The sequence below is a fragment of the Varroa jacobsoni genome, unplaced genomic scaffold, assembly GCF_002532875.2.
Source record: "Varroa jacobsoni isolate VJ856 unplaced genomic scaffold, vjacob_1.0 contig00430, whole genome shotgun sequence".
NCBI classification, from domain to species: domain Eukaryota; kingdom Metazoa; phylum Arthropoda; class Arachnida; order Mesostigmata; family Varroidae; genus Varroa; species Varroa jacobsoni.
The window spans coordinates 143,877-156,480 of NW_019214465.1; the positions used below are offsets into that span (position 1 = coordinate 143,877).

General features: G+C 42.3%; 1 protein-coding gene across 1 annotated transcript in view; it reads left to right on the forward strand.

Moving 5' to 3' along the window:
* Positions 1 to 12,598, forward strand: part of dyl (transmembrane protein dusky-like) — a 48,454-nt gene extending 35,856 nt beyond the window's left edge. The window contains exons 2-4 of the mRNA XM_022851889.2: positions 7,671 to 7,726; positions 8,857 to 9,492; positions 9,737 to 12,598. Coding sequence (XP_022707624.1) covers positions 7,679 to 7,726; positions 8,857 to 9,492; positions 9,737 to 10,534 — 1,482 coding nt within the window. The 5' untranslated portion in view covers positions 7,671 to 7,678 and the 3' untranslated portion in view covers positions 10,535 to 12,598. The remainder of the gene's footprint in view (positions 1 to 7,670; positions 7,727 to 8,856; positions 9,493 to 9,736) is intronic.
* The last annotated feature ends 6 nt before the right edge of the window (positions 12,599 to 12,604 follow it).

Here is a 12,604-nt window from a genome sequence, read left to right on the forward strand (position 1 = left end):
TGTAGGATAAGAGGATTTGCAAGGTCCTCAGCACTTAGTACGCAAAAATATTACTTGAATGTATGTGGCGGAATCGACCAGCTGGAGAGGTTCGCTGTGACAGGACAACTTGCAATCAGTTCCTCCTATCCATCCTCGTAGACGTGGCCACGCAATAGCAATACATCGCTTCATTAAGGGTTTAGTTCAATATCAACTACGTTCACTCATAGCCCGCATTTTTACACGAACTGCAAATAAAAGCCATAAAAAGTGTTGTTTTTAAGATTTTGTGCAGATACTAGATTTTCCGACGACAGGCAAGTTTTTCATTAAAAAAAAAGTCTTATTTTTATGTTAAGACTGCGCTCGTAGCTTCCAAGTTACCCGGTTTGCTCTTAGCACAAAGGAAGTTCTTATTCCCTCAAGGAATGGCCAATCAGAAAATGGATCAGATTATCCTCTAGTCCAAGCTATAAACGGACGCAGTTATATAGTACACGTAGCTATATATATATACTCGTATATATACGAGTGAATAGGGCTGGTGGAGTAGAATAGAGCATGATAGTGTCTTCATTTACGTCGGTGCTAAAGACGATAACGAAGAACCCAACAATTACTCCAACTCACTGCTTCAGCGCCCGCAAAAAAGACTCAACTTTGGAACTTTTGCTTCCACGTCCGTTTTATGACGAGAAAATTCTACCTGTATGCATTCAAATTTACGCTCCAATGCTATATTCTGCTTCGTACAGTTTAGCCACTGCTATTACTACTATAACAATCAACAAGATAACTACCTTGGACAAAAGCTTCCCTTTCAATGATAAACCAATAATAAGCTAGCTTGATAATGATGCTGTCCACACTTGGACATTGAAGTTTCACGCCATACATCGTCGGGAGTTAAGCATCAGTTACCCTAAGTTGAAACTAATTTTGAACGTTTACTATCTATTAAATCCATATATGAGATGAGGTACTTTATATGATCACGTTTACACTATACCGAATCTGTGAACCTAACGTGTATGAGAATTACGTTCAAATTTACAGATTTTGTTTTCACATCGACGGAAAATGTTGCAATGTTTTTAGTTCCATTTTTGGTATGATTGCGCTCGATGCTTGTTGATCTTACATTCGAATATTATAATAGATACACACACACACGGACTAACATGACCAAATACATTAGAGGTCCACATCGTCATGGGTACCGCACAACACAATCCAAAATAACAGCCATAGCCGCCGCTGCATCAAAATTTCATCGCTGAATTCGTAAGAGGCTTTGGGTCACCCGGGCCTGCTGTCAGCACCCCAACAACCCTCTACCGGGAGACGCGAGCTAAGTAAGCGGAAGACCAACGGTGACGAAGATCGCTAAGAAAGAAAGCAGGTGAGCTCTTTCTTACGATGCACCACTTTTTACCTTCGGGCATTTTTAAAAACAATCCCTGGGCCTGCCCCCTAGCAAATTACGACTACTCCGTTCCTTCCGGCTAAGGGCAGAAATGCCCGGAGCAACGCCTCAGGTTATTCTTGTAACAGACTTATTTTGACCTGCAAGCAGTGGCACAACGCGCTGCCAACAGCAGTGGAAACAGCATTACCTAAGGCAAAGACCACGACGACTGGCAACACAACCGGTTCCTTAGACAGCCAGCTTTGAACGGCCTCTCTCGTGTGCTAACAACATAATCAATGAGATGCAGATATTACACGGTGAAGAGTCGCTGGATGGATGATTCGAGCGGAAAACTTATGCTGCCAGCTATGCAAGCCAATCAAATACATCTTCACTAATATACAGATGCGCAAGCCCACTTAGGATAAGGCATATTTTTCACGCATCGATTTTGATTTCCTCATTCAGTTGACCAGAGCACAATGGGATTTGATCTCGTTTCAACAGCATTAGGAAAAAGCCTTATTAAAGGAACTACAATGGTGTTTTCCTGTTATTGTGTTCCCTACGTTCAGCTAGTGCCTGATCGTGTAACAGAGTCTTTTTTCAATGATTCATCTATCAAAATACGTGAGCGCGTACCTCTTCCTACACCTCCTTACCACACCAGATTAACTGCAGAAGGAATCAGTGATGTTTGCGATCATCTATCAATGAATTTATCATAGATTTGGCCCGAATTCCCTAAAGGAATTGTTTTTTGTCGTGCTATTCCCACGGTTTCCATCGCTGTTAGCGATAAAAGAAAAAATTGAAAGCGTTGGTAGCGGCTTCAGCAGGGCTGGGAGAAGCGCGTCTTCGTTCGTTTAGATGCACGTAGTTTCAGTTTGCTATTACCATTGTTGTTACTTCATTGCTGCTGTTTCCGCGGTTAGACTCATATTCCCGCTTACAATCGGATTACTTAATTCAGCCCGGTTTTGACACCGACGTGGCATAGGACGTCGAGCTTCCTATCCACGGTACGAAAGATACTCAAATGACTAAGCGCACCGATTACAGATGCTGTTGCTATTGTTGCTGCTACAACAACACAGGGAGTATGTGGCAGAGCGATGTGGCTAGTGCAGAATAAAGTGGCATGGCGATGGACCGACGGACTAACGACCGACAATGGCGACGTAACAAAACATACCATGGCCGACGTAGCGACCATTACTATCACGGTTAACGCACCGCTACCGCTGCGCCTTCTGCTTAAATTGGCATGGCCACCGATTACGTGATGAAATGACAGTGGATCCACAGTCGCAGTGGCGAAAAACACAGCAGTCAATCCATTCGTAGAAGCAATTGACGCTTTCCACGTTTGGCGAAGCTGCTTTTTTTACGTATCGCTGCTGCTGTTATCTATCGTTGACGAAGGAAAACACATCAGCAGCATGCAGAAAGGCAATGACCATCTAGGAAGAGTTGTTAAAATGTGGCAACGTTGAACCGAACAGGAATTGGGAGCTACTACAATAACAATATCTAAGTAATGACCCTTGTAGCGTTACCACCCCCCGTCGACATAACAATAATAACAGTGGTCAGCATTAACATAGGCACCATAGTCATTGAGATCTCAATTGCAATTACCGTTATCGTATGTGTTTTTTTTTAATTTTTCGGTCGCAGACATCTGTTTACCTTCACTAGAAACAGTTACGTCTTGTTCTTAACTCATTCTATTTGTAAACTAAAATACGATAAATTATCGATCTTCTTGTAAAGGTATAACTTAGCTCAACTTAAACATGCAATTTTTCAAAGAGACTCTGAATAGTGTTTCCTTCGCGTTTTGGCCCAATGAAACAATATCTACCTAGCATAAGCCTGTGAATTTGTGGCTAGGCCACAATGGGTGGACCTTATTATGCCGGAATTACTATCCACTACTTCTTTTCTTATACATTAATCCAACTTGTCAACAAATAGTACAAAAGATTGTCGTGAGGGGAGGCTACAGTCAACGAATCATTAGGCTATGGGTATTCAGCTGTCAGATGGCACGATCTGACTGTCTATCTGTGGCCATGGGTGTTAGTTCAGTATTATGCAATCTGAAGAACTATGTAGGTATGTCCATCAGAATTGAAAACATTCACTCCATCGATTCATAATTATCATAATGATTCGGTCATTTTTATGACCCTTCCGTGCTACGTCAACGCTATCTGTTGGCAGTGACGGCAATATAATTGACGCTTGTCCCGCTAATATTAAAAAATGGGTACGGTAATTTGAAGAGAAAAGGTTGACGTTGCATCAAAGCCCTTCCTTTTTCTAAGGGGAATCTCGCTTCGAATCTGGGCTGAAAAAATGACAAAGCAATCATAAACAAGCCATATCAGTCCGTTACCCCTAAGCCCTAAAGCCGATAGGATTTTTAACAAGCATTGCTTAACAGGCAGGTCTTGGTTTGAATAACGACGTCAGTAGGAGTAGTTGATTATTTGCACTGCAGAGTTGCCACACACAGAAAGCTGCGAATTTGACAAACACACGATCGTGTGAAGAGATGGCGCACCAAAAGACGCAATTGTATAGGGATGCTACTAAGGACAAATTAACGTAATAGGTATGCTGATATTAGCATCATGGCGGTGGTCATAGAGATCTGAGTGGCTGGCTCATGTTGGCCTTCACTGGAATTATTAGTCAACAAAAGAACTTGAAGAACTGGGCGGTTCCGTTGTTAACAAAAGCCTGAAAATTACGACACAACAGTGGCAGGGCTTCGGAAAGGGAGTCGAAAGTAAGTCTGCCAGCGATGGTATTGGGATCGGTTCTTGTTGGTAGATGGGCCGACGAAAAGGAACGCAAGAGATATCAAGTGATAAATTTTGGCAAGGTCTGTAAGTTAAAGCTAAACCCTTTAGTAACTTGTCGGATAATACTTTATGTGAGAAAGCAGAAATTCAGTTTAAACTCGAAATACGCGAAAAATATATCGTTTCAATTAAAGGGTACATTTTCTGAAGTATGGTAATTAGTAGAGTTACAAAACCTGTACTCAGATGTTGGTTACTAAATACCGCCTAAAATCGAAAATAGTGAAGGTACTTGGTTAACTCAATAAGCCGGTGTCGATCGATAAGATAAAAAAAAATCCTATACAGCGGCAATATAAAAAATTTATCGCATCATAGAAAGAAGGAGAAAGGAACGTAAGAATGACATGCAGAACCATACACGCGGACCAAACAAGACAGAAGTTACATGCTTGTACGCACATCTTTCTGTTTTTATGGTCAGTCTGTTGCATCATAAGCACACACGGCTCGAGGCGTTCACTCCAGCAGCAGCAGCTGCTGCAATAGCACCTTCTAAAAAACCCGGGTCGTCAGCACTTCAGATAGCAGCACCTACGACCAACATAGTGCGACCGTACGAGTAGCGGCGTGTGCTCCTACATCAGCTTTTGCGATGCAAATACGATTTCGAACGAATTACAGCTAACAGCGGCTTCCAGTCGCGTCATTACATTTTTTTTCCTTTTTCTTCCTGTTCATGTCGATCCGTCAGTATGTCTATCTGTTTTTTGTCTGGCACCAGCACTGCCGGCAAAGACATAGTCAACAAGCGTAGCAGACGTAAACGTTGATCCAAACCCAGGGGCGTGCAGATGGACGAGTCCATAGCGAGCTGTTGTTGTATACTGCCACTTCTGATGCCGTTGTCAAAGTGATCCCTTTCAAACATAGGCCAACAGACGGCCGCTGGACAAACAGTTCAAATATAGAGTGCACCTACCACGATCATTGTTAACAACAGCAGCAGCAGTTACGATTGTGAAGTCCAACGTCAGGCCGGAGTAAAGCAATGTAAAAACAGCCAATCCAGCAGTGGCAACGAGAAACAGGCACGTGCTGCTAAACGAAGAGAGTCCGCTCGAAAGTGGACCACACTGAAAAAGCAGTACCATTGTCACTGCTATCAAGAAGAAACTGTGTGGGTGGTTTGCAGTGGCAGCTGGTGATGCAGTACCAGTTATGCCAGCAGCAGTAACAATAGCATTTCTAATAATTGCTGATGCTAGTTCGTTCCGTCTTAGAGCCAGGCTTCAGCTGATGGCCACTACTGCCGGCGCCACTTGCTACCAAGCGTCGCGTTTGCATCCTGTCAAGCAAATATGACTGCTACCACAAGAACTGTAAAAGATTGCTTTGTTCAATTAAAAATCGTTTATTGACAAACAGAAAAAGGTTCTGGTGAAGCGGCAAATCCGTTGTTGGTCGCCCGTCCATGAAAGGGTCATTTCCACCCTTTAGCTAATAATTAGTCGCTCACCTTAACTCAATTGCATGTTTTGTGGAACATTTTAAATCCAGCGCTATGTTGACAGCGACAAATGACAATACTGACACCTAAACAAGGACAGCAGAAAATTGTCCCCAATGAAGACCTCCCGCCTTGTTCGCAGTTTTTACACAGATACAAGTACGACGCTGATCAACTAACCAAAAAGAACAGCTGTGTATTATAGGTTTTCACGAATTATTGAATGTATTGGTCGATTGGATAACATGTCGAACTTCCTTATGTTATGACACAATAACTTAATATGTCAATTCAAAGTTCAAAAATCTTTAATAGGTCTACTAACACAGAAAGGCCTGCTAAAATGATTTTTATTTGTCGTTTTCTCCTGTTCTTCTTTCGTCAAAGCCGTAATAAGTACTAGCGGCAGTTAGTGTAGTCTCCTTGTTCCAGGTTCCAATTGGCATTTTTGCCGGATAATACCAACTGGAATTTCACTTTTCTCTTCTGGATCTTTCCTCCCTTCGAACTGTGCTTTCGAGGCGTTCGATCTAAGGAACCGATATCATCCTAGCGTATAGATTAGAAGAACTTACGCCTTATGTAGAGGAAAATATACCCTGTTCTGTAGGCAAGGTTTCTAAAGTTCGAAGCCATGCCGAAACTCACATAGAAGGTGGCTTGTAGTAAGGGAGGCATGATGGACAGAGTAAAAGTGATCCAATATATTGATGCTGTAAATTCAGAGAGAGAAAAATAGAAAATCACACGGACCAAGAATCTAGTCTAGAAGAACGACGCGTCCATTTGTCTAAGCCTATTCCTGCTCGGCTTTGCAGTTGGCTCCACATATATTAGCTGCAAGGTCCAGGGTTTAGGGTCCAAAGGAGCAGTAAGTATAGAAGCAAGCCACAACTAACTGGAGAACAACATGAAAACTAAATAATTCCAACGACATAGGGAAGCATTCGCGGGAAGGACACTCCCAAGAAACACTCGCATTGATACGCCATCCATTGTATAATGATTATATATTTTTTTAAAGGTCCCATTAAGAAAGCAGCACGCGTAACGATTCGAGACCGGGCCCAGAAAAACGAAGCTAAGGAATAGCCAGAAACGTTACGTCGACCAGAGATCGTATTGAGGAAGCTCAGTCGTTTCAAGAGCTGTATCTACAGATATTTTCAGTTGAAACTTGCTTCATCATTCTGAACGCCGTTCGCTATTTCTAACAAGACCTGGTTAAAAATGTAATGAAAAGCGTGGCCCACACCGGTTTTGCACTCAGTACAGATGGGGTTTATGGTATCTTCTTACGCTATGGCTGCCCCCCTCCACGGTTAGATCGTGTAGTGCATTCCCCCGCGCCATGAATTGCACCAGCGGCCAAAGGCTGACACGTAGATGAATTTCTGGATGCGTCTACTTGTATCGAGTGTGGTACTTCCTGCTTATGTGAGATCCGTTAAAGCCACAAACGAAGCTTACGTCTTACCGACCGCCAGCGCTATTCGCTAATCAAGTGCTTGTTGGACACCAATAATGCCACTGTTACAGCGGTACACCACTTAGAATTCATTATGGTGTGAGCATAATTGCACGAATGGTCAATGTATTCGTACACAGACATGTACTTATAGGTATATGACGATATACATACATGGGTACTTTACGTGAAATATCGTCACGATGTAATTATGCAGATATCTAATATACAGCGCCCGTTCTACACGGTCATACTTTATTCATCAAACTTTACGCGTACGCGACTTGAAGAAAGAGAAACCGGCCAGGAGATGAGCTCGCGGAAAAGCAACGATATATTGACATATTATTCCATTTCCAAGAACGACTCGTTTACAACAACACGCCAGCGTTGTATTAACATGTATGCACATAAACTGGGTCAGAGCATTGGGTAAATAGAATATAGGTGCTAACGACCATTTCGCTCTAAATTTGGTTCCAGGCAACAAAATGCAGAGGTTCATTCTATGCGTCCTGCTTGCTACGGCTGTTGGTCAGGTGAGAAGGGACTAACCAATGTGACTGGGTACATATTTGAAGGCGTATTTTATTTTTATTCTTTTACCTCTGCTTTCCTACTAAAAATAGATATGGGGAGAGGAAAGGAAGAGCTCGGGGAGGGAGAGATTGTGTCTATCGGAAACCAATAAAGTGCGCCGTTGGCCGCTCATGCGTTCGTCAACCATTCCACAATCTGGCAATAATGCAACATTTAACATGTATATATATATATAATCTTTTTAAAACTACATTGCTACTATATTATGAGACAAAATACACCGAGTCGCTGAATTTGCCTAAAGGGATGATAGTATATTACGAGCTCCAGAACAGCCCTATTTCTTTTCTTGATATCTAATCTCCGTTTTTTGAACAGTTACATGGTCGACACTTTTGGCAGATTTTCAGCATTGAAACCGTATTCACTCTTCCGTATGTGTTTACCAAAGATCCCACTTCGATGAACAAAATGTTTTTCAGTTTTTAAAAAAAAATTTTGAATATTTCACGTTACGTTGACAGTTTGACTTGCCCAAGAATCATTATGCACTGTATTTTTATAGCAGGCTCTTGAACTCACGGTAATCGTAGACGTAGGCCTTACAGTTAGGTGAGATATAGGCCCACCCAACCAACTGACTAACTTTTTAGATATTAGAGGAAAAAGTAAGTGTGCACTTATTGAAATGAATATCTCATCAGCTGTAAGTCGATTCGTGTCTTAATTGTTAACCTATTCCTTTTCAAGTAAAAACCTCCAAGTCCCTTTTTGCCCCACCTAACTAATATACTAGTTTATTTGGCTTTATAAACACTCGATATGCCATAAAAGGATAATCTGTAAATAGTATTATAATTTTTTCTATCGACGTATGTTGTGTACATGCGTGGCTCGCCCAAGTCGACCCAATGACTTCTCTAAACTCGAATTCGGATACTGGCTTTGGGCTAAGTAAGCTACCGATGTACAGTATAGCACAATCATATAAAAAAAGTATAGATATGCATATCTGCTTTTTCGTCACGCAAACATTCTACATATTGACCTTTGTTACTTTGTGTGTTCGTGTAGCACTATAGGCATTATAGCCTCACGGTTATATTTTCTTTGATGTCCGGCATTAAAGGCAAAGGAAATCGATAAGCCTCATGATCTGCAGCAAGAAGAGACCGCACAGTCACACTTCTACGGAACCGCAGAAGATCACGCTGTTGCTAACGCGGATCCCGAAGAGAATGCTGCGTGGCCTCTAGGTCGGCCAGATATGCCACAAATCAAGAGTCTCAATGTAAAGTGCGAAAAGAATCATATGAAGGTGTTCATTGAGTTTGACCGGCCGTTCCATGGAATGATCTTCTCGAAGGGACATTACAGCGACCCAAAGTGCGTTCATCTGCCTCCCAGCAGTGGGCACATAGCCGTGAATTTCGATATCTTCCTGGGCAGCTGTGGTATGACTTCGAGCCAAAGTGCAGGAGAGCACGGTGAGGTCGGCGGGCTGTACATCGAGGACACCGTGATCATTCAATATGACCCGCAAGTGCAGGAAATCTGGGATCAGGCACGCCGTTTGCGTTGTACCTGGTATGACTTTTATGAAAAGGCGGTCACCTTCAGGCCTTTTAATGTGGACATGCTGGACGCCGTCACTGCAAACTTTCTCGGAGACAACATTCAATGCTGGATGCAAATCCAAGTTGGAAAGGGACCGTGGGCTAGCGAAGTTGCTGGAATTGTAAAAATTGGACAGACGATGACCATGGTAAGCAGACGCTTGTTACCAGCAAAGCTATTAGCTGTGCTCTGCTTAGCTAGCTGACTGCCTATGATTAGGTGCTTCTTATCAACCTTCAAAGCACTTGGCGAACGTTTTTGATTGGCTATACATACACAAAGTGGAACTACCTTTAGAAGTTAATGCTAGCTACTATAAAAAAATACTACACTCTGTCTTTAGCTCATAAGATTGATGACTGATGATGATTTCTAATCTGTGCCATCTGCAGGTGTTGGCTATCAAGGACGACGAAAACAAATTCGACATGCTTGTTAGGAATTGTGTTGCCCACGATGGCAAGCATCAACCCATTGCTTTGGTAGATGAACAGGGATGTGTTGCTCGGCCAAAGATCATGTCGCGTTTCCAAAAGATCAAAAACTTCGGCTCCTCTGCATCGGTCGTGTCGTACGCCTATTTCCAGGCATTCAAATTCCCTGACTCCATGAACGTCCACTTCCAGTGTGTCATTCAGGTCTGCCGCTACGAGTGTCCAGAACCGAAATGCCCCAACGATCACCTCCAGACGCCCGCCCAGTTCGACGATCATGGGGCAACCGTTACAACCCGAGACCACCATGGAGCCTACTCCGAAAATAAGCCCGTTTACGTGCAGCCTGACACCGCTGACGAGGATGACGAGACCCCGATCGACAAACGTAACGGCGATTTGTCCGCTGAGGTAACAACGACCGTGGTTAGCGTCGCCGGTGGAAAGCCACGTGCCATAAGGCAGCGGCGAGACGTCACGGAAGACATTGAGACGACGAAGGTAATCCAGGTGGTAGCGCCAGGCGATGTAGCGTTCTCGCTCGGACAGGAGCTCGCTAATCAGACGGCGACCGTCTACTCAAGTCCCCTTTCAGGCGACCGGCTATGCGTTCCCCTGGCTGGATTTACAGTCGCGCTCGTTGCAATGCTTGTTCTCCTTATTGTCTCGTCTTTAGTTGCCGGGTTCTTGTTTGTTCGCGTACGACACATCACCTCAGGCTGGCCGAAACCCGACTTCATCAAAGTCGTCCATTAAGCCGAACTGCCAAAAAAGATCGCTTGCTTTCCCGATGCTGTCAACAACAGGCTACGTTGTTAGAACTCCTGTACAGAAAAAATGAGACTGAAAAATACCGCAAGAGAAAGCTATTACAACAGAATGATTTAGAAGTTATAAACGACATAATCGGTCCCTATGTTCGTATTGCTGAAAACAGACCGAATTAGAATGTGCTATATCAGTATACATATAGAGATCACACCATTGTCATTCTCCCAGGAGGTCGTCCACTTCGCTTCATTGGTTGTCTCTTCGATCAGTTGATTTTGGTCGGTATTTCAACGAGTAGTGGAGAACGTCACGATACGTCCGAGTAATGAATCGCTTCATTGTATATCTAACCTCGCATCTAACCTCGTAAACGGTTCCTTGCTCAACAACGTGAAAATCGTGCCGACAATAACCAAGCCTGCCTGAAATATATTCCAATAAATTAGGGCAAATGTAATAATATCGAAGGATCTTTGATGAGATGTCACAAATATAAACACGATAAGTCACTACACCATTTCATTGTACAAACAAAATCCAATTTCAACAATATACACGTATGTTGGCGTCACACATTTAACCCTTTCCCTTTCCTCCTCTCCCCCTCCCGGGAAAAATAGGCCGTATTAGGAATGTCTACTACGGCAGAACCCAACAAATGTCGCAGCCCAAATTTTAAGTACATAATGTCACTGTGTTACTATCGTAATGAGATAGGAATCACCAGTGAGCAAACCTAATCCATAAATTATGGCTTCTCTACGACAGTGTTCGTGCATTGTCCAACGTACATTATTATACGTGTTAATAAAAGTTTATTGAGCTGTGTTAACCGTGAGGTGGCATGTCAGCACCTGCTGACATTCTGATCGATGATGAGCTAGTGAAAAATCGATCAGGGGCGTGAATGATATGTGGCTGCCGATAACAAGTTGAACCAAGGTTGTTTTGTTGGTTGTGTTCTACTAATTTTGATGAACGTTGAATATACCGAAGAGAACCGGCACGTGTTGGGGGTAGTCGTACCACCTCCGTGGGGTTTTAAGTGAGGGGTAAGGTGTGTTCACCGCCTGTTATTTGCTAAACGCGCCCTTGTACATATCGGAGATTGTGCGGGCGGTCATGTACACTTCGTAACGGAGATATATTTTACTTTCGCTGCGATGGCACATGCCTCCTCCGCTTTTCCAGTCGTTGTTATTCGAGCTATTTATTACAAACTATAAAACATTAATAACGATTACTATTATTTAATGGGGTATTTACAAAAATGACTATTTTTTTTTTTATTTTTGTTGCTAATGTCAAGATAATAATTGTCATAGTGTAATGATAACCATCTGAATACATAATATAAGAAAAAACTTGGAAAGGAGGTATGCCTGGAGGAACCCAGATAATATATATATATATATATATACATATATATATATATATATATATATATATGTATATGTATATAATAATTAGCTTGACGCAAACGGTAGAAGAAAACCAAAAGATATCGGCCACACGTGAATCTACTACTGAAGCTAGAAAAGGCAAGACATTGATTTGATAATAGCAATGATAGCCGCGATTCCATACATATATCTATATATGTTTGATATTAACATTTTTACAATTACCACACCCATAGTTAAGGAGGTTGATGATGATGTTATATATTATACAATAGACTAATTGACAATAGGAGATAATGTACGCAGCAAAAATGATCCGGTACTGAAGGAAGAAAGAACAGATGTGGGCACGAGAGCAACAAGCAGCCTCAATCTTTGTGACGGACGAAAAAGTAATTAACGCATAATGAGAGTGAACGACGGACCCGGCTTGACTATGTCAATGATGAGTAATAATGGTAATTTATTTTTCGAGTGTAGATTGAAATAATGGCACCGCTGATGTGATGAAAGCGATAAAATGGCGTCGACATAAGCATGATGAATGAACAAAACAATAAACAAAAAAAAAAAAAAAATGGACAAAGCTAACATTATATGTGAAGCGTAATTATTTCGTCAGTCTTATTTTGTACACACACACAAACATACA